The following is a 27396-nucleotide window of genomic DNA, read 5'->3' as shown; positions in this document are numbered from 1 at the left end:
CGGGCGGATCGCTTGAGTCCAGGAGTTCGAGACCAGCCTAGGCAACATGGCGAAATCCCGCCTCTACAAAAAAAAAAAAAATACAAAAAATTAGTTGGGTGCGGTGGCGTGGGCCTGTTGTCCCAACCCCAGTGGGGGCTGAAGTGAGAGGATCGCTTGAGCCCGGGCTGCCAAGGCTGCAGTGAGCCATGCACTCCAGCCTGGGTGACAGAGTGAGACCCTGTCTCCCAAACAAACAAACAAACAAACAAAAAGAGCTGACTCCCTTGGAACAAACTAGCTTGGCGGGGCTTGAGCTTTGAAGTTTGGGATTGCGGGAAGAGAGCAATGGAGCCAGATAAAGTTCGGACCTGCTCCCTTAAGGCAGGAAACGGAGGGCCAAGGGCAGTTTCGAAGCAGGATCAGATCTACATTTTAGTTAGATATAACCAGACGATCTCTAATATCCTCCCTCCTCCCTGAGTTTCTGTAAGTGCCAAATGCGATGTACAGGAAGCAAGCGCGGGGGTGGAGGATGTCAGGGTTAAAGCAGAGAAGCAAGAGGGGGTTAAAAACATTGTTGGCTCTTCCCAACTCAGTATTGCTGCCTGGCTGGCTCGAGGGAACACGAAAAAGGGACAGACAAAATACGTTTAAGAAATAACATTAAATATTTATTAAAATGTATTCTATTGATTATATAATCATCTGTACGTGAGATTGGAAGTAGGCTCACTTTGAGCTCTCCTTGAGGGCAGGGATGTTGTGTAGTTCATCTTTGTATTCCCAGCACCTAGCACAGAATCAGGCACACAGGAGACGCTCAGCAAATATGGGAGGAGGAAGGGCGGAAAAAGGGGTGGGAGGAAATCGCCCTTAGGAGACACCCTCCTTCCGCCGTGGTTCTCCAGCTCCGGACTTCCGACCTCCCACCAGCAGATGGCAAGAAAGAGTCCCGGCGCGCCAGCAAAGGGCTGAACTGGGCGGAGCATCTGAGTAACCGGCGCGCGCAGTCTCCGGGCCCAATTTCTACGCGCACCGGAAGACGGAGGTCCTCTTTCCTTGCCTAACGCAGCCATGGTAAGCTGTTTACTTAGCGAGCTCCTAGGACGTATCCGCCTCCATCCTCCCCGGGCCGGGGCTGCCCGACGTCTCGGGACTCCTACTGGGGATGGCCGGGCAGAGGCGAAGGGATCACGGCCTCCGTGGTAGGCCGGGACGGGCTCCAGGGCGAAGAGCGAACGCTGGCCTAGGGTTGGGGAGGCGCGGATCTGGTGCTGCTGTTGGGAAGGCCTCTGTCTCTGACCCGGCCACACGTCGTGTTCCCGGGAGAAGCTGGTTTTCCTCCCGGGCCGGAGTCGCGGCTGGGCCGGGAGCAGAGACTGCGAGCCCGAGGCGGGTGGGCGCTGGGTCGGCCCGGCGGAGAAAGGTTTTCTTTGTCATTATCTTTTTGGCACGGCTCGACTCTACCATGTGTGGCCGGTAAGCATCTGGACACAGCATTAAAGAGGCTTCCTTACTCTTTTTAAAGTAAAATTGGTGTCAGCTTTTGGCTTTAGTGTACGAAGGAGCAGCACATGTGTTTGTGCGGGTGTCAGAATAATCTTGTTCCAGACGTCAAAAACACGGTAATAAACTGTGAAAACTTAAGAAACACAGGCAGACTCCTGGCTCATTTCTGTTGCTGTGCGTCCCCCTGGCCATTTCACTAGTATGGTGTCCTGGAAAGACCCTAACCTCTAAACATGAAAATGTTTATGCAAGTAACATGGAAATACTTTAGCAAGGTCCTGAAAGATAGTAATCAGTAAACGTTCTGAACCATAGTAACCAAGAATCTTCTCTGTTACAATAAGACTTGTTGCAGCTTATGGATCTCACAGTATTTGCTAGGTAACTGTTTGCTGCTTCTGTTTTATCGGAACTACACTTCTTTAATATTGTCCACATTTTGCTGAAGATGAAACTAAACAGAGTTCTTTCTAGAAGTTACACACTAGGTTTTGTAAGCTGCTCTGAAACCTGATTAACAGCATTGCAACCTAAAACTTTCAGGCTCGTGGTCCCAAGAAGCATCTGAAGCGGGTAGCAGCTCCAAAGCATTGGATGCTGGATAAATTGACTGGTGTGTTTGTAAGTATCTTATATAAATATTTCCGTGGCCACTGTTTTTAATGCCTCCCAGGACTCATTTGAGGACCAGGCTAGGGGAGGAATATCTGTTATTGGCTTCCTCTGCTCTTGAAGGAGCTGTGCTATCTAGCTGTCCCCCACTTCCAGTCTGTTTAATACTTTTGTACCTCATTTATTCCACATACCACATAGTACATTTACATGGACTCAGGATTCATGTTCTTAATGATCCTAGTCCTCTGACAGGGAAGATGCTGTAAAACTTGAAGGTATGAAATAGTTTTGGAAGCTTTTTACACCTCCTGTGTAAAAGCCCAAGTTGGGTGTAATGGACAGTCTTGGTGTTCAGTTAGTGGATCTAGTGGACTAGGAGGTGGGTTTGAGTGCTTGAGTGAATCCCAACAGTGATTATCATTTTTAACGTTACAGGCTCCTCGTCCATCCACCGGTCCCCACAAGTTGAGAGAGTGTCTCCCCCTCATCATTTTCCTAAGGAACAGACTTAAGTATGCCCTGACAGGAGATGAAGTAAAGAAGATTTGCATGCAGCGGTTCATTAAGATAGATGGCAAGGTCCGGACTGATATAACCTACCCTGCTGGATTCATGGGTAAGTGGAAGTTTTGAATACTCTGGAGATGCATATGGATGGAAGCCCTATGGTATCCGAATACTACTACTGTCTTGATCATATCTCTAACCTTTGTAATCTGTCAAGTCTCTCAGAAACAGCCTGACCTTCCCTCTGTTTTTTACTTAAATAAAAAATACGCAAATAAAAGTGAAATGTTTCTCAAAACTAAATTTCTATTCACTTTTAAATTTTACATGCAGTCATAAAAACAGCATTTTGAAATATTGAAGATCTGGCCATGATCTTTAATCTTTAGAATCCTTGTTTGATTAGAACTGGGAGGCACATGGGGGTTCTTTATTTGTCTTAGAGAGCTATGGTTGTTGTTCGGCATGAGGTAGTGGGGATCACTGTATGTAGTAACGGGTTACTGCTTGATTTCAGATGTCATCAGCATTGACAAGACGGGAGAGAATTTCCGTCTGATCTATGACACCAAGGGTCGCTTTGCTGTACATCGTATTACACCTGAGGAGGCCAAGGTGAGTGTGGCAAGCAAACTGGGTCTTTACTCAGTATAGTTACTTAGTTGTAAGGGCCTGCATTCAGTGCGAGTGCTGCTTACAATGAGGTGGGTATTGATTACTTAAAATCTCATACCTATTAATATCAAGCTAACAATTTGATGAGATTCTATCTTACATGTAAATTTATTAAAAGTCTGGCTGATAGCTGTAGAGCATTGCTGGATACCTAAAATTGACCCCCATTTGAAGTTAACTTCCTCAGCAGATTTTCTTTTTTTTGTGGTAGAAATGAATTCCAGTTGAACTGTGACTTCCTGGTGTCTCTTAAGAGTCAAGGAGAATGATTTCTGGGAACTTGTTTATTGGGTACCTGAAATATGAGCCCTTTGCCGAGTCTCCATTTGTGGGGGTAGCTTTACTTTGGGGAGGGGAAGGTGTCGATGGAGGAAATGGACAGTCCTTGAGGCACTAGCTTGAGGTTTAGAAAAAGATTACAGTCTTTGATTATTTAATCCAGTTTGTTTTGATGGTTTTACACAAAAGTTTAGGGCTGTTTGGATTATTGGCTATAAATGAAGGTTAATTTAATTGGCTTATGTGCCTCCTAATTTCCTTTTGCACAACCTTGTTAGCAGGCTGGAGGGCACATCCAGTGGCATCTGTGATGATTTGATATCAGGGAGTAGAGATCCAAAATTGAAATGCTATGTGAAATATTTGTTGATTGGATGAACTGGTAATACAATTGCTGTTGGTGAAACAAAACTCAGTACAGGGAGCTATTAAGATACAGTCAAGTTGAAGGGAAGAATTCCCAGGGCCCCGTAAGGCTTAAAGAGCCTGGGAAACTGGAGTGGCATTTATGTTGGAGGAGTGGAGGGCAATGGTGGATGTTAGAGGATGAGCCTAGAGAAGGGCTGTATGCAACATACACTTGAGGGTGGAAAGAACGGTCAGCGCCAGAATTATTCTGCAGCAGTTAGGGAACCCATGGTTCCTGTGTAGGGTTAAAAAGGATATGTGAGATGGATTGAATGTGGTTAACCCTTGTATTTTTCTAGTACAAGTTATGCAAAGTGAGAAAGATCTTTGTGGGCACAAAAGGAATCCCTCATCTGGTGACTCATGATGCCCGCACCATCCGCTACCCCGATCCCCTCATCAAGGTGAATGATACCATTCAGATTGATTTGGAGACTGGCAAGATTACTGATTTCATCAAGTTCGACACTGGTAAGCATCCTCTGTGCTACCTGGGTACCCTCTTTAAGGCCTAGATCATTATGAATTGCACAGGGTCTGGGTATCTTTTTATTAAAAACCATCTCCTCTGATCCCCCAGGTTTGTTTATAGCCAGAGGCACAAATGCTCAGAATATTCATTTCTTCTTTTAAATTGTGTTTTATAGAGGGGTGTCTTATTGTGTTGCCCAGACTGTTCTCGAACTGATTGTAGGTGTGAGCCCCGGGAGTCCTAGCATGGGCAACAGTTCCATATGAGAAAATGCAAATGGGGGGAAAAGGAGGAATAAAATTTGTTTTGGACCCATCTCTGAACTGCTTGTCATTTGTTACATTGGGTTGAAGCAGATGATTTCTTCCTGCCTAGGTAACCTGTGTATGGTGACTGGAGGTGCTAACCTGGGAAGAATTGGTGTGATCACCAACAGAGAGAGGCATCCTGGATCTTTTGACGTGGTTCACGTGAAAGATGCCAATGGCAACAGCTTTGCCACTCGACTTTCCAACATTTTTGTTATTGGCAAGGTAAGTCTGGGTTTTCTTTCTCTCTAGGCCGGGGAAGTATGTCAGTGCAGATGGGTGCTGGGATTGCAGCATCCAGGCTTCTGACTGGCTCTGCTGAACCTAGTGCAAAGCCTCTTCTGGATAGGACTCACGCAGAGCTGGGCTGAGTTATAATGATTAGCCTTAGGTACTACTAAACTTTGACTCCCTTGAATAAATGGTGGGTACCTGCTATGTACAATAAATTTATAAGATATTAATTATGAAGGGCATACAGTGAGTTTCATAGGACAGCCCCAGAAACCCAAGCAGTGGGTACTTTTGGTAACCAGCATCCGTGTCTTAAAACTGCCTAGCTGTTGCCAAGTGCTCTCACAAACAGACTTCAGTTCTGTTAAATGAGGTGACAAGTGTAGCATGTGCCAAGCCACTATGAGTTGATGTGTGGTGGGTTTTCATTCTCCTTGTTTTCTCTTCCAGGGCAACAAACCATGGATTTCTCTTCCCCGAGGAAAGGGTATCCGCCTCACCATTGCTGAAGAGAGAGACAAAAGACTGGCGGCCAAACAGAGCAGTGGGTGAAATGGGCCCCTGGGTGCCATGTCAGACCTTTGTACGTAATTAAAAATATTGTGGCAGGATTAATAGCATTCTGGTTTTGTCGGGGGGGGGGTTGTTTTTTTTGGGGGGGTTGTTTTTTTTTTTTAATTAAGTTTCCTGCTATTTTACTGCATAACATGAACAGTGATTAAATTCTCAGGCAGGCTTAGGCAGTCTGTGTTATTGGCTGGGCTTAGTCGGTGGTGGGAAGTAGAAAATACCAGACTTGGGAAAGGAACAGCAACTAACCAAGGAGTAGAGAGAGCCAAGAAATCCCAGAGTATTGATCTCGCCCCTCAAGTTGGCCAAGAACTTCTCTACCCAGTGGGCCCCTCTGCCCTGTTAAGCTCCCTTGGCTTTTTAAAAATCTGCCCTCATTTTCATCTCCAGTCTTTATTGCACTAGCCCATCCACAAGCCTGGCTCATCTGTTTTTTCCATTCCTGTGCCCATCTTGCCAAACGCAGGATGAAAATCTCCAACTGCCCTTAAAGGTCATCATAAATGAGCTGTTGATGTTGCAAAGCAGTGCACTTCCATGGACTTAGTGCCCTTATTAATCTCCAGCTGCCGCTGCAGTCCTCAACTTTGTTTTTCAGAGGACAGAGATGTAGAACATAAACTTGTTCTTGCTTGCCCAAATGTGTCAGATTATGTCAGGTTTGCTTGCAAGTCTCAGGAAGATGTGCCCCTGCTTCGTGGGGTCTACTGTCACACACCTTTTCCTCAATCCAGTCCCTCCCGTCTGTGTCAATTATCCTGCCTTGTGATTTCAACCTTCTCTCAACCCGCTCTCTTGTTCCTGTTACCCTATAAAGCATGTCTTCCTGCTAAAAATGAAAACCTCCTTTGCCACCTATAGCAGGGCTTTTCAGCTTTGATACTGTTAATGTTTGGGGCTACATAATTTGTGGGCAGCTGTCCTGTTCATTGTGTGATGTTTAACAATATTCCTATCCTCTATCCACTAGATATCCACCCCCCACCCCCTGAGTCATTATACCAAAATTACTTCAGACATGGCCAAATGCCCTCTGGGAAGCGAAGTTGCCCTGGGTTGAGAGGTACTCCCTTGTAAATGCTGTATCTTACATCATGTTTCCCAGGCATAATGGTTTAGTAGTGGATAAGAGGCTTGCAGAGGCACTGTGCCTTAGGGCAGTGTCTCTACCCTGGCAGCATCCTGGGCTTTGAGTCAGCAGACTACTTGGTCTTGCCAGAGAAAATCAGCCAAAGGAGGCACGCCCAGGGGTCCTGAAGCCCAGATTTGGTCCTGTACGACTTCTCTGCCATTCATATTGCAGATGCCAAAGCACGACTGGCTGGGGTCCCATTAACTTTTTTAAGAGACGGTCTTGCTCTGTCACCCAGGCTGGAGTGCAATGGTTCAGTCATAGCTCATTGCAGCCTCAAACTCCTGGGCTCAAGAGATCCTCCAGCCGCAGCCTCCTGAGTAACTGGGACTATAGGCACACACCGTGACGCCAAGTTAATTTGTTTCTGTAGGGAAGGTCTTGCTACATTGGGCAGGCCAGTCTTGAATTCCTGGGCTCAAGTGGTCCTCCCACCCTGGCCTCCCAAAGTGCTGGGATTACAGGTGTGAGCCACTGTACCTGGGCCAGAAAAGGAATTTCTGCAGGGACTGGACCCAGCTAAATCAGGGATGGGAAAGGTGTGTGAGTGGGCTTGCCAGATATATTGCTTTAAGAATGGTTCTCTTGCTGAGAATGGAGCTCATCCTGGTGGCCAGTTGTGATGAGAGGCCAGGTCAGAAGTAACCTTATGGTGCCCTTCAGAAACAGGCAGGTGAGGCCGGGTGTGGTGACTCACACCTATAATCCCAGCACTTTGAGAGGCCAAAGCAGGTGGATCGATTGAGCCCAGGAGTTTGAAACTAGTCTGTGTAACGTGGCAAAACCCTGTCTACCAAACATTGGTTGGGCATGGTGTCATGCATCTTTGGTCCCAGCTATTTAGGAGGCTGAGGTGGGAAGATCACTGCAGCCTGGGGAATGGAGGTTGTAGTGAGGAATGATTGTGCTACTGTACTCCGGCCTGGGTGACAGAGTGAGACCCTGTCTTAAAAAGAACAGGCAGGTGAGACTATGAAAGGCCAGAGGGCAGGACTCCAGCCAGCAACCTGGATGCAGGATCCTGAATGCTGGTAGGCTGGCTCTTGGTGCTACGCTACCCAACACATCCTTGGCTACACTTTGCTTCTTTCTAGGTACTAAAGTCTCTGCTCAGCAGATGATAGAAATGTGAATTTTAGCTAAGGGACCAAAGCAAATAGGGAAAATGAGAAGCCTCAGAGTTTCTTTCACATATACGATGATTTCCTAGATGCTAATTGGTGAACCAGTTAGCACAACTGGAGAATTGGTGTGTTCAGCTGTGGTCTCATAGGGAGATGTGGGGTTTTGTTTAATTTTTATTTTTGGAGACGGCATCTCACTTTGTCACCCAGGCTGGAGTGCAGTGGCAGGATATCATGACTCACTGCAGCCTTGACGTCTCAGGCTCAAGTGAGCCTCCCACCTCAGCTCCCTGAGTAGATGGGACTACAGGAGCACACCACCATGCCTGGCTAATTTTTTTTTTTTTTTATAGAGATGGGGGTCTTGCTATGTTGCCCAGGCTGGCCTCAAATTCCTGGGCTCAAGTGATCCTCTCAAAGTGCTGGGATTACAAGCAAGAACCATTGCGCCTAGCCTGGGAGATTTCTTTTCAAAATTTTAAACTTCTTGTGGTTTTTTATTTATTTGTTAAACTAGCACAGGGATTTTTGTTTTGTTTATTTTCAGACGGAGTGTCGCTCTTATTGCCCAGGCTGGAGTGCAATGGCATGATCTCAGCTCACCACAACCTCTGCCTCCCAGGTTCAAGCGTTTCTCCTGCCTCAGCCTCCTGAGTAGCTGGAATTACAGGCATGTGTCACCACGCCCGGCTAATTTTGTATTTTTAGCAAAGACAGGGTTTCTCCATGTTGGTCAGACTGGTCTTGAACTCCCAACCTCAGATGATCTGCCCACCTTGGCCTTCCAAAGTGCTGGGGTTACAGGCATGAGCCACAGCACCCGGCCGGGATTTCCCCCCGCTCCTCCGCCCCACTAGCAACTTGGAAGATTTCCATTCTAATACCAGGCAGGTGGACTTAGCCCAAGGGCCCTGAATCATCTAAATGAGCTACAAATTTCCAAATAAAATGGCTTGTGTCTTTGTAAGGCTTTTAAAACCTTCCAATTTGCTTCATATTCTTAGAGCTGAAGGAAACCTTTGAGATCATCTCAGCAGTGAGCCAAACAGAAGTCCTGAGATGAAACAGACTGAAGCCAGCAGAACTTAACCAGGTTTAGTTTACATCCCTGTGCCTCCAGCCAGGCTAGGCCTCCCATCTGAGTCAGAGCAGCACAACGCAGCACAGCTTTGAATAAGAATAACAAATAGTTAGGACATATAGAATAGTTTACAAAGCCATTTTGATTTTTTGATACCCAAATCCTGTATTCTTTTCCCTAAACCAGATAGAGAAGAGTGATACCTCCCTCCGGCCTGTCTGTTTATAGTGTCCCCATCAAATTCCAGCCAAAAGCTTTGGACACATCCTTGATTCCTGTCCTTTTATCAGAAAATCCTGGTGACTCTACCTTCAAAATATGTCCAGAATCCATATTTAGTGATACTTAGAAATAATTGCTCAATTTTGCACAATCATACAGCTTTTTATGGAGTCCTTATCTTTGAGGATACATAGTGAAGGATTTGCAGAAGAAATGACAAGCAATCTGAAATTTGCTTCAAGTCTGGGTGCAGTGGTTCATGCCTGTAATCCCAGCTCTTTAGGAGGCCAAGATGGGAAGATCATTGAGGCCAGGAATTCAAGACCAGACTGGGCAATGTAGAGAGACACACCACCACCTCTACAAAAATTTTAAAAATTAGCTGAGCGTGGTGGTTCTCACCTGTAATTGAAGCTACTTGGGAGACTGAGGTGAGAGGATAGCTTGAGCCCAGGAATTTGAGACTACAGTGAACTATGACTGCAACTGCACTCCAGCCTGGGTAACAGAATAAGACCCTGACTCAAATAAAAATGACCATGTATGGATAATGTTGAAGGTGAACGATGGGTAGAGGGGATTCATTACCCTCTTCTGTATATCTTTGAGATTTTTCATAATAAATATATAAAGGAACAAATAGCACAATGTATGCCCTCCTCCCAGATAATATCAGACCACTTATCACCTGCCCACCCTGGTCTGAACCACCAACTCTTGCCTGCACACTAGATTATAGATAGCACCAGCCCATAACGGGTCTCTTGGCTTCCATTCTTGACCTCTCCAGTCTAAACCCAGCTGCCGAATGGGATCCTGTTTAAGATAGGTCAGGTCACTCCTCACTCATGCTCCTAAATAAGCTCCCATCTATCTCAACTCAGACTAAAAGCCACAGCCATAAGAACCTGTGAGGCCCTCACAGTCTGGCTTCTCACCTCATCTTCCTGTTCCCCGAGTCAATCTGTTCAGCCACACTGGCCTCCTTGATGTTTCTTGAACACAAGAGGCATTCTGCCTCAGTACTTTGCATTGATTCTTATTGTAGTTTATATTATGAACATTCTCAAATATACAGGAAAGTTGAGACAGCAGTATAGTGATTACCTATATAGACACCAGCTGGATTCAATAATGGCTAAGATTTTGCCATATTTGCTTTATTTTCATGCCTGTATATGTACACAAACATCTATTTTTCTGAACACTTCGAAAGTAAATTGCAGCCAGGCACGGATGGCTCACGCCTGAAATCCCAGCACTTTGGGAAGCCAAGGTGGGAGGATCTCTTGAGCCCAAGAGTTCAAGACCAGCCTAGGCAACATAGGGAGACCCACTAACTCTAAGAAATACGAAAAAGTTAGCTGGATGTGATAGCACTGGCCTCTAGGTACAGCTGCACAGGAGGCTGAGGTGGGAGGATCACTTCAGCCCAGAAGGTGAAGGTTGCAGTAAGCTAAGATTATGCCACTGCACCCCCAGCCCGGGTGATAGAGTGAGACCGTCTCAAAATGTTTTGAGACGAAGTTTCGTTCCTGTTTCCCAGGCTGGAGTGCAATGGCGCAATCTCTGTTCACTGCAACCTCCGCCTCCCGGGTTGAAGCGATTCTCCTGCCTCAGCCTCCTGAGTAGCTGGGATTGCAGGTGTGAGCCACCACACCTGGCTAATTTTTGTAGAGACGGTTTCACCATGTTGGTCAGGCTGGTCTCGAACTCCTTACCTCAGGTGATCTGCCCTTCTCATCGTCCTGAAGTGCTCTGATTACAGGCATGAGCCACCGCTCCTGGCCTCAAAATTTTTTTAAAAAAAGAAAGGGGTGGCTGGGTGCAGTGTCTCACACCTGTAATCCCAGCACTTTGGGAAGCCAAGGCGGGCAGATCGCGAGGTCAGGAGTTTGAAACCAGCCTGGCCAACGTGGTGAAACCCCGTCTCCACTAAAAATACGAAAATTAGCCAGGTGTGGTGGCGGGCGACTGTAATCCCAGCTACTCAGAAGGCTGAGGCAAGAGAATCGCTTGAACCTGGGAGGTGGAGGGTGCAGTGAGCCGAGATTGTGCCACCGCACTCCAGCCTGGGGGACAGCAAGACTGCATCTCCTGGGGGAAAAAAAAGGGGGTGGGTTGAGGGGGCACGTGTTCTCAGGACCTCCTGAGGGCTGTGTCACAGAAAAATCAAAATGGTGTTTTAAAGTACATTGCAGACATGACCTCAGGTTCCTGGTACCAAAAGGTGGCAAGTGCTGGGTCTGAGGGACTCCACCCAAGGAGTTAATTTCCATGCTCCCTTGAACATAAACTGGATATCCAAGAGTGATGCTATCTTTTCAGGTACAACTTTCTCTCCCGAATCGGAAATCCACTCATCTGCTCCAGGTTGTTTAGCCTGGAAAATTCCCCAAACACAAACATCAATTTTAAAGCCCAAAGGGTCTGGGCACGGTGGCTCACACCTGTAATCCCAGCACTTTGGAAGGTGGGCGGATCACCTGAAGTCGGGAGTTCGAGACCAGCGTGGCCAACATAGCAAAACCCCATCTCTACTAAAAATACAAAAAAAAATTTTTGAGACGGAGTCTCGCTCTGTCACCCAGGCTGGAGTGCTGTGGCCGGATCTCAGCTCACTGCAAGCTCCGCCTCCCGGGTTCACGCCATTCTCCTGCCTCAGCCTCCCGGGTAGCTGGGACTACAGGCGCCGCCACCTCACCTGGCTAGTTTTCTGTAGTTTTTTTTTTTTTTAGTAGAGACGGGGTTTCACCGTGTTAGCCAGGATGGTCTCGATCTCCTGACCTCGTGATCCGCCTGTCTCGGCCTCCCAAAGTGCTGGGATTACAGGCTTGAGCCACCGCGCCCGGCCAAGAAAATACAAAAATTAGCCGGGCGTGGTGGCTGGCACCTGTGGTCCCAGCTACTCGGGAGGCTGAGGCACAAGAATCGCTTGAACCCAGGAGGTGGAGGTTGCAGTGAGCCAAGATTGTGTCACTGTACTCCAGCCTGGGTGACGCAAAGCAAGACTGTCTCAAAAATAAATAAAATACTATTAAATTTAAAAATACTCTATTGTGAAGTCCATGTAGCCAGTTGATTGTCACAGAATGCTTCTATTGACTTTTGCCAAACTTTCATATCCATAGCCAACCTATGGTTATGGTTGCAATTGACAAAAGAACGTTAGCTCCCATAAGAGTATTGGTTGATATTTTTGTTTGCATTAACAAATAAGACAAAAGTGAAACAGCAAAGACATATATGTTGGAACTTCAACTCACCTGTCGACGTGAGCAGCTTTTTGCTGACTTGGAGAATAGTTCTTAAATACTGAAAGAATATTTCCTTAATTTTAAACTTTTTTTTAAATTTTTAGAGACAGGGTCTCTATTGCCCAGGTGGGAGTGCACCCTGCTACTCACAGGCACAATCACAGCACCCTGCAGCCTTGAACTCCTGGGCTTAAGTGATACCCCTGGGACTACAGGCACATGCCATCACCCTTGGCAGTTTTTTTGTACAATTCACAATGTAATGGCTACAGTGACAGCACATTCCTAAGTTTAACCTGCGTTTTTAAACATTTTCTCCATCACTTAACTAGACAATCACCAAAACAATTAACCAAGTTCTGATTTGTAGTGTTTGCCAATTTCCATGGCTGATTTGAGGCTACCAACATGTCACTGAACAAGGAGTTGGGAGGAGATGCACGTAGTACACCATTACATAGCATTTCTACCATGCAGATACAACACGTGTGAATAACTTCAAGGGCATCATAGAGAATAGTAAAATGTAGTAAAATAATTAGGAAGTGATGAGATTTTAGTATTTACTACCTTTTTTTTTTTTTAGACAGTCTCTGTCAAAACATGTATGTATATATATATATATATATATATATGTTTTCTGTGGTTTTTTTGAATTTTTTGGCTGGGCATGGTGGCTTATCCCTGTAATTCCAGCACTTTGGAAAGGCCATGGCAGGAGGACTGCTTGAGCCCTGGAGTTTGAAACCAGCCTGGGTAAGATGGCAGGACCCCACCTGTACAAAAAAAAAATTTTGCCGGGCACAGTGGCTCAAGCCTGTAATCCTAGCACTTTGGGAGGCCGAGACGGGCGGATCATGAGATAGGAGATCGAGACCATCCTGGCTAACACGGTGAAACCCCGTCTCTACTAAAAAATACAAAAAACTAGCCGGGCGAGGTAGCGGGCATCTGTAGTCCCAGCTACTCGGGAGGCTGAGGCAGGAGAATGGCGTAAACCCGAGAGGCGGAGCTTGCAGTGAGCCGAGACTGTGCCACTGCACTCCAGCCTGGGCAACAGAGCGAGACTCCATCTCACAGCACTGATTTCGGCTCACTGCAGCCTGGACCTCCTGGGCTCAAGCAATCCTCCCACCTCAGTCTCCTGAGTAGCTGGGACTACAGGTGCACGTCACCATGCCCAGCTAATTTTTTTTTTTGTATTTTTTGTAGAGACAAGGGTTTTGCCATGTTATGCAGGCTGGTCTCAAACTCCTGAGTTTAAGCAATCTACCCACCTCGGGCTCCCAAAATGTTGGGATTACAGGCATGTAACACCGCACCCTGCCAAAATGTTTTTTAAAAATTAGCCAGGCAAGGTGGTATGTGCCTGTATTCCCAGCTATGTGGGAGGCTAAGGAAGGAGGATCCCTTGATTTCAGGAGTTCAGGGTGGCAGTGAGCTATGATTGCACCACTGCACTCCAGCCTGGGTGACAAAGCAAGGCCCTGTCTCCAAAAACAAAACAAACACACTTTGGGAGGCCGAGACGGGCGGATCACGAGGTCAGGAGATCGAGACCATCCTGGCTAACCCGGTGAAACCCCGTCTCTACTAAAAAATACAAAAAACTAAGCCGGGTGAGGTGGCGGGCGCCTGTAGTCCCAGCTACTCGGGAGGCTGAGGCAGGAGAATGGCATAAACCTGGGAGGCGGAGCTTGCAGTGAGCGGAGATCCAGCCACTGCACCCCAGCCTGGGTGACAGAGCAAGACTCCGTCTCAAAAAAAAAAAAAAAACAAAAACAAAAACAAAAAAAAACAAACAACAAAAAAAGAGGATTGTGCTATGTTGCCCAGGCTGGTCTTGAACTCCTAGCCTCAAGTGTTTTTCTTGCATCAGCTTTCTGAGTAGCTGCGATTACAGCCTGAGACACCATGCCTGGCAAAATATTTTTAATACTGATTTTTTTTTTCATTTTTAATGAATGCTGAGAAAATTCCTGAAGATTTAACAATTGGCCCTTGGGAGCTGGTAGGAGCTGGTTCCAGCTGGTATGAGACCCAGCAGGCTGCCCTGATTCTGGCAAGTGTGCCTGCCACCTCAGTACTCCTCACATGGGCACTCCTCCATTCCTTCTGCTACCTCTGCCATAGGCTACTTTCTGTGCACCTAGCCTACTCTTCTGCAGGCTGCTGCCAATATGTCACTTTCTCTTCAAACCCTCTTATTCAAAATCACTGCCTGTAGAATCAAGTTCAGATTCCTTGGGCTGTCCTTGCAAGGCCTCCCCAGTGTGGTGCTCAGCTATTTTTTCAATAGAAAGACAACAGCAGCGTGCAATCCCAAGTCTCTGTTTACCACCACGACTTCTTTCTTGGGCATCAGGCCCACATAGCCACCTGCTCCCTGGGTGTCTCCTGTTGGATGGTCTCCTGATTTTCTTGTAGGGCCTCAAATTCACCCTGTTCCCTTTTCTCTTCAGACTCTTTGGACACTGTTTCTTCTCACAGGAACATTTTTCTCCACTCTGCAACCCTGCTAGTCCCTGCTCCACTAACTTTTTTCTGGCGGACTGTCATCCATCCTTCAGGTCTCAACTGAAACGTTGCTTCCCCTGGGAAACCTCCGGGAAGGTGAGGGACCTCACGCACACCATTTCTCTCTTCTTCCCATCATAGAATTTGCCACATTGTATTAAAATTGTCTATTTGTCTATCTCCCCCAGGAGATTGTGAGGTGCATAAGGCTCATCTTGTTCACCACTCTATCCCCAGCACCTAGCCTGTTCACTGGCACACTGTGGGTGCTGAACAAATGAACAAATTAATGAGGTACATCCAGCAGTTCCCCTACAAACCCGCCCCCACATCTGTCTGGTTTCCTTGCTGTTCCCCTAGCACACCTTGTACTTTCTCTCTTCTGAAAACAAAAACAAAAATCCATAGTTTTTGTTTGTGCTTAAGGGGACAAAGTCAGAAAATGTCACCTTCTGAAATTGGAACTAATAGAATCAACATTGAATAGATGAGATCAGCCATCTGCAAAATAATCCACTTTAAGGGTTGGTTTGTAAATATGATACCAATGAGATGAGGGTGCTTCTCAGGTCTCTATGGTGACCAGCATGTTGCTGCAGGCTGGGAATCTGCCAAACATAAAGAAAGTGATAATGTCAATCAATTGTAACCTGATTGCTAGAGATAATGCTGTATAAACAGGAGGGCCCTTGTCTGCATGGGGTCTTGACAAGAGTTGAGCCAAAGAGCAACAAATTCATTGTGTCTGATCATCATTAAGTGCTACATGCAGCCCTTTGCAGTTTACAAAGCTCCTCCTTGCAGTGAATTTCCATGACCCTGAAAAATTGGGCTTATTTGCCATTTTACTGGTGAAGAAAAATGTCCACACCTTCACTAAGCCCACAGGAAGTGAGAAGGTTATGAACTCAAGGACAGAAATACTTCTAGGGCAGACACAGCAGCTTTTGGCTTTGAAGAGGTTTGGCTTGGGCCCTCAGACCCCCTTGAAGGGGGACAGGTTGTCATGGGGTGGGGCACTGAATGCTGCCAGGTTGATCTCTCGTTCATTCAGCAAACATTTATTGAACCACGACCATGTTCTCAGCAGAGCACTAAGAGCTTGGAATACAGTGGTAAGACAGAGCTCTTTGTCAAACTGATGACCTAAGTTCAGGGCTGTGACAAGTAAACAATCACAAATATGTTGTGATGGGTGGTCTGAGAAGGGAAGCACAAGGTGCTCTTGGAGGCCCATAGAAGGGACACCTACACGGGTCTAAGGGGAGGGTCTGGGAAGGCTTCACAGAGGAATTGGTGCCTTAGGCTGACTTAAGCATCTGAAGGGACTTAGAGACAAAAGGGAGCTGGAGGAATCAGAGGTTGGGGAGAGAAGGACTTTCCAGGAAGAGATGGCAGAAAATGAGAAAGCTTGGGAGTGAGGGTGTATGACAAGTAAAGGCAAGGGAAGAGGGGTGAGGGGGAGTTGTAAGAGGCAAGGCTGGAGAGATCATCACAAAATCCAAATTAATATCATCATAACCTCACAGTAATAACTTACAATATAACAAATCCATCATATTAATCACAATTAGTGATCGTTAGTTGATTAAATCAATACTAAAGCATATTACTGGTACTGACAACTGTATAATAACCAGGTCTAATTGGCAGCAAGTGGTTAAAGTGCTTACGTGCAGGGCACCAAGTTGAGCAGGTTACACACCCTCTCTCCTCTCTCACCCTAACAACAGTCCTACCAGGGAGGTACTGTTCTCCCACTTTACAAATGAGAAAGTTGAAGATTCAAGATGTTAAAAAGGATACCAGAAGTCACATTTGCTATGAAATGGCTGGCCTGTCATTAGAATTGAGGTTTATAGGGACTCCAGAACCCATCCTGTAAAATGATTTGCCTAATAGCACTAGGTCTCATTACACATGTACAAAAATTTGGACTTAATTCAAACAGATATAAAGTCATCCATGAGTTCTGGACAGGGGGGTCGACACCCAGATTTTGCTTTTTTTTAAAATTTTTTGAGATGGAGTCTCCCTCTGTCACCTGGGCTGGAGTGCAATAGCACGTCTTGGCTCACTGCAACCTCCGCCTTCCGGGTTCAAGGAATTCTCCCTGCCTCAGCCTCCTGAGTAGCTGGGATTGCAGGTGCCTGCCACCACGCCTGGCTAATTTTTTTATTTTTAGTAGAGACAGATTTTCACCATGTCCAGGCTAGTCTTGAACTCCTGACCTCAGGTGATCCACAAAGTGTTGGGATTACAGGCATGAGCTACCGCGCCCGGCTAAATTTTGCTTTAAAAACTCTCTGGCTGCCCGGTGAAAGCAGCTGGTGGAAGCAGAGAATAGAGGCAGAGAGGGCCACGGAAGGCTTTTGCCTTTTACTTCATCTCTCAGGTAGTGTGGCTTGGCCTAGGAAGATAGCCGTGGGGACAGAAAGAAGGGATTGGCTTCATGCAATTTGTAGGGGGTAAAATTGGCAGGCCTTGGTGACTGATGGGATGTGGAGAGTGACAGCAAGGAAAACTTGAGAATGACTGCCTGAGTTCTGGCTTAAGCAAATGGATGAGTAGGTGGCAGAGCCATTTGTAGAAAAGAACATGAAAAGAGGAAGAGGTCCGGGAAAAGACACCCACTGAGTTCACACCGTAGGTGGACGGCGAGGTACACACGTGGGAGACACTAAGGAGGAGGGCCTTGGGAAGCAGTTGGAGAGATGGTTCTCAACCTCAGAGGAGAGGTTCGGACTAGGCATCAGGATAAAGAAGGTAACTGGAGCCCTGGAGGGATGAGGTCTCTCAGGCGTGCCATGCCCCCGAGTGAGAAAGGCAAGGGCTGAGGATACCCTGATGCACACTATTTGAGGGAGGACAGAGTGAAAGGGTCTGCAAAGACCCTGCTTGTGCCCATAGAAGAAGATAGCTGGCAGGCCCAAGGGAGAGTTGAGACTTCAGTTCCTTGAACTGAAAGGACCTTTAGAAAACATTTGATTAAAACATCTCATTTAGAGATGCCTCCCCTCAGAAGGACACAGGGCGGCACCACTGCCAATTTGAGCACTCTTGTATCTTGCAGCTAGGATGAAGACTTGGGGCTGGGTCTCTAACTGTGGGGAGAGCTACCCAAACAACCAATCCCACTCTCTTAACCCAGCTCAGCCCCTTTGGAATACAAGGCTCTTATCTGTGTAGCAATGGTTTGATCTAACTGTTGAAGAGACACTACAGCATAGCGGTTAAGGATACGGCCTCTGGGCCAGGCGCAGTGGCTCATGCATGTAATCACAGCACTTTCGGAGGCTGAGGCGGGCGGATCACTTCAGGTCAAGAGTTCAAGACCAGCCTGGCCAATATGGGTGAAACCCCATCTATACTAAAAAAAAAAAAAAAATAGCCAGGTGTGATGGTGAGCACCTGTAATCCCAGCTACTCAGGAGGCTGAGGCAGGAGAATGGCTTGAACCCAGGAAGCGGAGGTTGAGGTGAGCCAAGATTGCACCACTGCATTCCAGCCTGGACAATAGAGCGAGACTCCATCTCAAACAAACAAACAAAAAAAGGATATAGCCTCTGTGCCAGAGTACCTGTGTTCAAAACCCCCACCAACATTCACTAGCTGTGGTAGTGGGCAAGTCAATTCACCCCCCTGATTCTCAGCTTTCCCATCTGTAAAAGGGGATAATAATTGTACCAACTTCATAGGGTTTGTTGTGAGGATAAACTGTATTAGAACACTCCCTGGCAACTATTAATAGTAAACTCTGGGCCAGGCGCAGTGGCTCATGCCTGTAATCCCAGCACTTTGGGAGGCTGAGGCGGGTGGATCACCTGAGGTGAGGAGTTCGAGACCAGTCTGACCAACATGGTGAAACCCCGCCTCTACTAAAAATATAAAAAATTAGCCTGGCGTGGTGGGTACCTGTAATTCCAGCTACTTGGGAGGCTGAGGCAGGAGAATCACTTGAACCTGGGAGGCAGAGGTTACAGTGAGCCGAGATCCTTCCATTGCACTCCAGTCTGGGCAACAAGAGCGAAACTCCGTCTCAAAAAAAAAAAAATAGTAAACTCTATTGAGTGTTAGCTGATCCTGGCCAACAAGAATGTATTGTTTCCAATTACAGTTTCCAAGTCCATATTCTCTGGGGCCTAACTGCTCACTAAAAATGCTTAGGGCATTCATAAAGCGGGATGACAGCAAAAGTGTTTTGGAAAATAATATGATAATTCAGATTTCAAACAACTCAGTCAAAGTAGTCATCACAAGAAAAAGCAGACTTGGTTAGACTTTCCCTTTTGTAAAAAAATTATTTTTTATTTTCTGGCAGGAACTTATAGAGCATTTCTTACCCTCTACAGCTTGGTATAATTTTTATTTTGAATCACATAATGATAATGGGAGTATTAAGTAGGGGGTGCAGGGGACAAAGTAAAACCCAAATGTTTTAGAGCCCCTAAGTCTTAGTCTCAGATAATCCCATTTGAGCCTTGCATCAAGCCTGTGATGGAGGTATCATTTACATCCTTCTTCGCAGAGGTGGAAAATGAGACTCAGGTCAAGAACCTGGTCCAAGTTCACACAATTAATAGGGATGAGCTGGATGGGAACCCAGGCAGTCTGATGTCAGAGCCTCTCGTGAGGTGAGGGGTTAGTGTTTGTGGTTCTGGAGGCGGGGTAGGGTTTCCTCAGTGTGGGCCTAACAGTCCCATATAAGGGGGATTCATGCTTCTGTACAACGAGTAAGAGAGTAAGGGGGCCCCTGGTGGCAGGCCCTTGGCTGGGGGCGATTCAGGCCAGAATGCAAAGATGGTTCGTGAGGCCTTTTGGAGAGTCTCTTCCTTGGGGGCCATATGTTTGCAATCAGTGTGTGTGTGGCTGTGGGGGGAGGCCTGTTCTGGCCAGTGGCCAAGCCAGATGTTTGCTGTGTGATTCACACAAACACAAACCTCAGTAACTCCTCGGCGTGCTGGGAATTTTGTGTGCCATAGTTATGACCTGCTTCATCCCGTAACTCAGAAGGTTTCAAAGGTCCTCTGGGCTGGGACTGGTCCAAGGCAGAGCTGGGGAGGCGGAAGGTGGACCTCTCATCCCCTTACACCTCCCTGTTGGGGTCCCTTTCCTTACACAGGACTTTCTTTCCATCACACAGTCCACATTCTCCACACCCTGTCCTCCTGCAGCCTTCCCCAACCTCGAGACTTCCACTAAGGCCTGCCTGGCCATTGGCTTCATTTCCTCCTACCTGTTGTGAAGGATGAGCCCTGTGCACCTCTTTTCTGCCTAACAGAGCCCCACTCATCCTCCCCAGCTGCCTCTAACCTCAGCTCCGCTACGAGGCTTTTCCAGCTTTCTCAGAAAAGGAAGGTCAAGGGAGCAGCAAGTGCTCAGGAAGCATCTAGTCTGTGCCAGCTGTGGAACTGGGGTTTTACATAATCACTTCATTAAATCTTCACGACAGCCCCATGCACTCCTACAGAAGAGGAATCTCGGGTTCAGAAATGGCAAGCAACTTGCCCAAGGTCACAGCGCTAAGAAGGGCAGGGGTGTAGCCCAACTTAACTCCCGAATCCCTATGAACTTGAACTGTCCATTTCACACCACACTGCCTGCCTCAAGACACCTTCCTCCTTGATCATCTTCAACTCTTTTTGTTTTCCATCCCACCCCATGTCCAGTCCATCAGCAAATACTCTTGGCTCCACCTTCAAAATATATCCAGAATCCACCACTTATCATCATCTCCATAGCTGCCACCCTGGTCTAAGTTCCAATCAGCTTTCATCTGGATTACAGCAATGGTACTCTAACTGTTCCTTTGCTCCTAACAGTGCTCCTAATGACTTTGCCCCTGCCCCTCATGCCCTCCCACACACACAGTCTATTCACCACACAGGAGCCAGAGGGATTCTGTTACAACACAAGTCAAATCATGTCACTTTTCTTTTCTTTTGAGATGGAGTCTCGCTCTGTCACCCAGGCTGGAGTGCAGTGGCACCATCTCGGCTCACTGCAACCTCTGCCTCCTGGGTTCAAGCCATTCTCCTGCCTCAGCCTCCAGAGTAGCTGGGATTACAGACGCCCGCCACGTCGTCCGGCTAGTTTTTTGTATTTTTAGTAGAGACGGGGTTTCACCGTGTTAGCCAGGATGGTCTCGATCTCCTGACCTCGTGATCCGCCCGTCTCGGCCTCCCAAAGTGTTTCATCGTGTTAGCCAGGATGGTCTCGATCTCCTGACCTCGTGATCCACCCACCTCGGCCTCCCAAATTGCTGGGATTACAGGCATGAGCCACAGCGCCCGGCTATCATGTCACTTCTCCCTCAAAGTCCTTCAATGGCTCTTGTTACATTTGTAGTCTAAGTCTTTAATGTCAGCCTATATAGCCTAGATGATCTGTTCCCAGCTGTTTCCTATTCTCTCCCTTGCTCTGTTCCAGCTACCCTGGACTCATTGCTATTCCTCCAACATGCCAGAGCCTGAGGGCCTTTGTACCTACTGTTTCTTCTGCCTGGAACATTCTTGGAAGTCTGCATGGCTTGCTGCCTCACTTGTTTCAGGTCTTCATTCAAAACATACCTTCTCAGTGAAACTCTCCCCATCATCCTGTTTCAATTTGCAACACCTACTCCACCAACACTTGTTATTCCTGCTCTCCTGTTTTTTGTTTTTTTTTTTTTCTTCTCCCTTGTAACTGTGATGGTTAATTTTATGTGTCAACTTGACTAGACTGTGGGTATTCAGATATTTGATTCAACATGATTTCTGGGTGGGTCGTGAGAGTGTTTCTGGTTGAGATTCACATTTGAATTGGTAAACTGAGTAAAGCAGGGTGCCCTCGGGCCTCATCCAATTCGTTGAAGGCCTGAATACAATAAAAGGCTGAGTAAGGAAGAATTCTTGCCGACTTTGAGCTGGGACATCCATCTTCATATTGGAATTATACCTTGGCTCTCCTGGGTCTCCAGCTTGCCAACTGCAGAACTTGTTCTCAGCCTGCATAATCATGTGAGCCGATTCCTTATAGTAAATATATACATGTATGTTACATATGTGTATAATCTAGAGATCCTGTTTGTTCGATTTCTCTGGAACACACCAACTAACAGTACTTTGGCTATTTTTTAAAAATGTGTTGTCTGCCTCTACTCTAAGGTAAACTTCACGACGGCAAGGATTTTTGTGTGTTTTGTTCTCCAGTTTTCCCTCAACACAATGCCTGACATATAGTAGGTGCTTAATAAGTATTGGTTGAATGAATCATCACCCTTTATGTTTTACTTTCCCAGGAGTCTGTAAGCCACTTCACTACAAGAACTTGGAGTCCTCGCCTTTGCATTCCCGGTGCCCGGCAAAGTGCCCACCTCCAAAGGTGCCCAGTAAATATCGAACAAAATGCCTTCATATGATCCACCCAGAAGAACGTTGGAGTTTCTAGAACCAAATTAGGAGGACTGAGCCTTCTTCAGTCCCTAATTCAGGAGCACCACCTCTCTGCTTTCCCCCACCTCTCCCTGAAACCCCAGTCTTGCCCTGGCTGTTTGCTGTGCCGGGCCTCCTTCCCTGCCTCTCAGAGTCCTCTCTCCCTTCCCCCATCCACCCCCTGCTCGCCCGCCTGAGTACAGGCTATTATCTGGGGGTGGTAATTATTGCGAGTAAATTGGAAGTTGTTTTGCACAGAGCTGTCTCACGCAGGTCGATTTGTATGCTTCCTGGGCACTTCTGACACTCCAGAAATGCCATAGCAACGGCCGGGCGCCGCCGGGCTCACTGATGGCAGATCAGGCGGGAGAGCGGTGCGCCGTGGGCGGGGAGAGGGGAGGGAAGGCGGCAGGAAAGGCCGAGGGCACCACGCGGCAGGGAAGCCGCAGCCTTCTCAGCCACCACCTGTCTGAGCCTCGATTTCCCTGTCGGTGACACGGGGATGAGAACCTGCAACCAAGCTGTTGAGGGGCATAAACGAGCTAATGGCTTGAACAGTTTGTAAACTAAAACGAGGGCCAGCTGGCATTACAATGAACTATTATTATTATTATTATTATTATTATCATTTTTAGAGATGGGGTCTTGCTCCGTCCCCCAGGCTAGAGTTCAGTGGCGTGATCATGGCTCACTGCAGCCTCGACCTCCTGGGCTCAAGCGATCCTCCAATGGACTATTATTACCACGACTATTCTTTTTCCTGGTATTGTCTTCTTTTCCCCTTCTCCCCGCCTTTCTGCGGCTCTGCCCCCACCCGCCTCGCCGCCACCCGACTCCTCCCACCTCCTCGAACCCCCGCCCTGAGCCGGTGCCCGCCCGAATCCCCCGCGGGAGCGGGGTTCCTGCTGGCCCTCCTTTATTCCGTGCAAAATCACAGCCCCTGGGACACCTTTTGGAGATGAGGCCCACAGAGACACCGCAAGCTCATCCTGCAGGGGCAGAGCCGCTGATTAAATTATATTCACTCTGCCTTTCAGTCATTCAGATTGGCTGGGACGAGGCCAGCTGGAATTAGTGAGAAATTTGAAGCAGAGAATATTGACAAAGAAAGGCTGTTTTATTGCCTGCAATGACACAGGATATTTCAAAGGCAGCTCAGCAGGTCAAGGAGAGCTTAGTTAGTGAATAGATCAGACTTTTTGCTAATTATTTGGATAGACACAGATCTCAAGTTTTTAAAATCAGTTTTGTTTCCTTCAGGGACTTGAAAAACAACCCTTCCTCTCCCCAAATCTGAGATCCTTACCAGGTGAAGGCTTTGAAAACAAGAAAGTACTGTTAAACTATTCATTAATGCCAAATATTTTTTCAGCACCTACTATGTGCTAGGACGATTGTGACTTTTGAAAATACAGACATGGAGCTGATATCTACAGGAGAAACAAACAACATGAAAGTAAACAGGGAAACAGACACTTTTAAATCGTGGTAAGGACTCTGAAATAATAGGATTAGAGTGGTGGGGGGTAGCTACTTTAAAGAAGGTGGGTCAGGGAAGGTCTCACAGGAGAGATGGCTGATTTCTGAGTGATAAGAAGGAGCCAGCCATGCTCAGATTTTAGGGTAAAGTGTTCCTGGCCAAGGGGCAGCAAAAGCAAAGACCTGGTGGTGGAAATGGGCGTGATTGTTCAAAGAACAGAAAGAAGGCCAATGTGCCTGAAGAAACAGGGTGAGATTTGGAAATCACATAGGGACCTGTAGGCCTCAGTGAGGAGTTTGGATAGTATTTCCAGTGTGTTGTGAACTCAATGAAAGGTCTTAAGCAAAGGAGTGACCTGATCTGCTTTATGTGTTTTTTGAAAGGATTATTGGGTACTGTTTGAGGAATGAATTTTCTTTTCTTTTCTTTTTTTTCTTTAAGACAGGGTTTCACTCTGTTGCTCAGGCTGGAGTGCAGTGGCATGATCATGGCTCACTGAAGTCTCAACCTTCCAGGCTCAAATGATCCTCCCACCTGAGCCTCCCATGTACCTAGGACTACAGGCATGCACCACCATGCCCAGCTAGTTTTGTTTTTGTTTTTGTTTTGTAGAGATGGTGTCTTACTATGTCACTCAGGCTGGTCTTGAACTCCTGGGCTCAAGTGATCCTCCCACTTCAGCTTCCCAAAGTGCTGGGATTACAGCATGAGCCACCACGCCCCACGTGATTTTCTTTTCTCTTTTTCTTTTTTTCTTTTTCTTTTCTTTTCTTTTTTTTTTTTTTGAGATGGAGTATTGCTCTGTCGCCCAGGCTGGAGTGCCGTGATGTGATCTCGGCTCACTACAATCTCTGCCTCCCGGGTTCAAGCAATTCTCCTGCCTCAGCCTCCCCAGTAGCTGGGATTACAGGCGCACGCCACCACGCCTGGTTAATTTTTAGTAGAAATGGGGTTTCACCATATTGGTCAGGCTGGTCTCAAACTCCTGACCTCAGGCAATCCACCTGCCTCAGCCTCCCAAAGTGTTGGGATTACAGGCATGGGCCACCATGCCCAGCCTGATTTTCTAATAAGAAAAATTGACTGGGGAACAGGAATGGGAATAGGGAGACTAGTTAGGAAACCATTAGTAAATTCCAGGTGACTTAGGCTTGGGTAGTTGCAGTGGAGTGGGGATAGGTGGAGAGATTCAGGATGTATTTTGGAGAGAGCCAACAGGGCTTGGTGATGAATTGGATGAGGGACAGAAATGATATTTCTAGTTCCTAGCTTTTTGGCTTGAGCAACTGAGTGGTGCCGTTTGTAGAGCTGTAGAAAACCAGGGCAGATCAAGTTTGAGGGTGGGTTAGGAACCAATAATTCTCTTTTGGACATTTTCAGTGTGAAATGTCAGATGTCGGGGGGACTTGATATAGGGGTCTGGGACTCCAGTGAGAGGTATGGACCTAAGAAAGATGTTTGGGTGTCCTTAATATTCAGTTAAGAGCCCTTGGATTCTTGGTGACTTGCTCAAAGCTAACACAGCTAGAACAGAAATGTGGTGAGATACCTGTTGTTATGAACCACACGTTTGTGTCCACGCTAAAGGCATATGTTGAAATTCTAACCAGAAACGGGATGGTATTAGGAGGTGGGGCCTTTGATAGGTGATTAGGTCATGAAGGTAAAGCCCTCATAAATAGGATTAATGTCTTGTTAGAAAAGACCTGCAGGGACTGGGCACGGTGGCTCACGCCTGTAATCCCAGTACTTTGGGAGGCCAAGGCGGGCAGATCACTTGAGGCCAGGAGTTTGAGACCAGCCTGGCCAACATGGTGAAACCCTTTCTCTGCTAAAAGTACAAAAATTAGCTGAGTGTGGTGGCGCATGCCTGTAATCCCAGTTACTTGGGAGGCTGAGGCAGGAGAATTGCTTGAACTCAGGAGGCAGGGGTTGCAGTGAGCTGAAGCACAACTACACTTCAGCCTGCGTGACAGAGCAAGACTGTCTCAAAAAAGAAAAGAAAAGACCTGGAGGCCAGGCACTGAGTGGCTCGTGCCTATGAGAGGATCACTTGAGGCCAGGAGTTCAAGACCAGCCTGAGCAAGATGGCAAGAACCCACTTCTAGGAAAAAATAAAAAATAAAAATAGCTAGGCTTTGAGACCAGAAGGTTGAGGCTGCAGTGAGCCATGATTGTGCCACTGTATTCCAGCCTGGGTGACAAAAAAATTTTTTTTATTAAAAAGAAAAGACTCCAAGAGCTTGTTTCCTTTTTCTCTCTGTTCTCCCTCAAGTGAGGGGTACAACAAGAAGGTGAATGTCTGCATACCAGGAAGAGGGCCTCACCAGACACTGAATTTGCCTGCACCTTGATCCTGGATTTCCCAGCCTCCAGAACTGTGAGAAACAAATGTTCGTTTGCTTTTTTTTTTTTTTTTTTAATTTATTCGGTTTTTTTTAGAGACAGGGTCTCACACTGTCACCCAGGCTGGAGTACACTGGTGCAATCATAGCTCATTGCAACCTTGAACTTCTGGACTCAGGTGAGTCCACTTCAGCCTCCCACTTCAGCGTCCCAAAGTGCTGAGATTACAGGCATGAGCTTCCTGCACCCAGCCATGTTTGTTGTTTAAACCACTTAGTCTATGGTATTCTGTTACAGCAGCCAGAACTAAAACAGCTGCCTTCTTCCCTGCCTTCAAAACAATACCCCTCTCCTCCACTTGAATGCCTTTATCTGAGTCAGTTAAGACTTACTCTCAGGGGAAATACAAAATAAAACTACAAGGTACCACTTTTTAATAATCAGAGGGGTGAAGATCAAAAGGTAGGAAAACACCGTTAGCAAAGGTGGGGAAAACACGCACTTTCATATATTGTTTATGGGAATGTAAATTCATTTATCCCTTATGTAGGGCAATTTGGCAGTTTCTAGCAAAATAAGAAAGACAGATACACTTTGACCCAACAATTCCAATTTTAGGAAATTATCCTACAGATACACTCACATATATTTTTTTTAAAAATGCATGTACCAGGCCAGGTGTGGTGGCTCATGCCTGTAATCCCAGCACTTTGGGAGATGGAGGCAGAGGATCACCTGTGGTCAGGAGTTCAAGACCAGCCTGGCCAACATGACGAAACCCCCATCTCTACTAAAAATACAAAAATTAACCAGGCATGGTGGTGGGCACCTGTAATTCCAGCTACTAGGGAGGCTGAGGCAGGAGAATTGCTTGAACCCTGGAGGTGGAGGTTGCAGTGAGACGAGATCGCGCCACTGCACTCCAGCCTGGGCAACAGAGCGAGGCTCCGTCTCAAGAAAAAAAAAAAAAAAAGCATATGCCAGAATATTTCTTGTCACTATGTTTTTATTTTTATTTTTCGTAGAGACGGGTCTCACTGTGTTGTCCAGGGTGGTCTCAAACTCTAGAGCTCTAGAGCTCAAGCGATCCTCCCATCTCTGCCTTCCAAAGTGCTAGGAATTACAGGTGTGAGCTACCATGCCTAGCTGTCACTGTTTTTAACAGCAAAGATTGGGAAAAATATCCTTCAATAGCGGACTGATTACATAAAGTACACCTTTACAGTGGAATATGTGCAGCCATCAAAACTAAGGAAGTTCTTGGTC

General features: G+C 46.8%; 2 protein-coding genes across 5 annotated transcripts in view; one reads left to right on the top strand and one right to left on the bottom strand.

The window, feature by feature from the left end:
• Nucleotides 1–931: 931 nt before the first annotated feature.
• Nucleotides 932–5609, top strand: RPS4X (ribosomal protein S4, X-linked). Of its 4 annotated transcripts, XM_011958887.1 has the most exons (8): nucleotides 932–1059; nucleotides 2035–2112; nucleotides 2542–2722; nucleotides 3131–3228; nucleotides 4275–4446; nucleotides 4823–4968; nucleotides 5018–5024; nucleotides 5440–5609. In XM_011958887.1, exons 1-8 carry the CDS (start codon nucleotides 1057–1059, stop codon nucleotides 5496–5498), a joined length of 744 nt encoding a protein of 247 aa, XP_011814277.1. In that variant the 5' UTR covers nucleotides 932–1056; the 3' UTR covers nucleotides 5499–5609. The 4 variants fall into 4 exon arrangements, with proteins under 4 accessions (XP_011814277.1, XP_011814276.1, XP_011814274.1 ...); XM_011958886.1 differs by lacking the exon at nucleotides 5018–5024 and having other exon boundaries at nucleotides 4823–4975; XM_011958884.1 differs by lacking the exon at nucleotides 5018–5024 and having other exon boundaries at nucleotides 4823–4980.
• A 9471-nt stretch (nucleotides 5610–15080) lies between these two features.
• Nucleotides 15081–27396, bottom strand: part of PIN4 (peptidylprolyl cis/trans isomerase, NIMA-interacting 4) — a 96720-nt gene continuing 84404 nt past the window's right edge. Inside the window, exon 4 of the mRNA XM_011958908.1 lies at nucleotides 15081–15500. Within this exon, the coding sequence (XP_011814298.1) occupies nucleotides 15411–15500 (90 nt within the window). The 3' untranslated portion in view covers nucleotides 15081–15410. The remainder of the gene's footprint in view (nucleotides 15501–27396) is intronic.

This window comes from Colobus angolensis, unplaced genomic scaffold (genome assembly GCF_000951035.1).
Source record: "Colobus angolensis palliatus isolate OR3802 unplaced genomic scaffold, Cang.pa_1.0 Scaffold479, whole genome shotgun sequence".
Lineage (NCBI taxonomy): Eukaryota > Metazoa > Chordata > Mammalia > Primates > Cercopithecidae > Colobus > Colobus angolensis.
This window is presented reverse-complemented; position numbering and strand designations above follow the sequence as displayed.

Coding starts and splice junctions, on each gene's coding strand:
- RPS4X (XM_011958884.1), top strand. Junction 3,229..4,274: donor TTACACCTGAGGAGGCCAAG/GTGAGTGTGGCA, acceptor GTATTTTTCTAG/TACAAGTTATGCAAAGTGAG. Junction 4,981..5,439: donor ACATTTTTGTTATTGGCAAG/GTAAGTCTGGGT, acceptor TTTCTCTTCCAG/GGCAACAAACCATGGATTTC.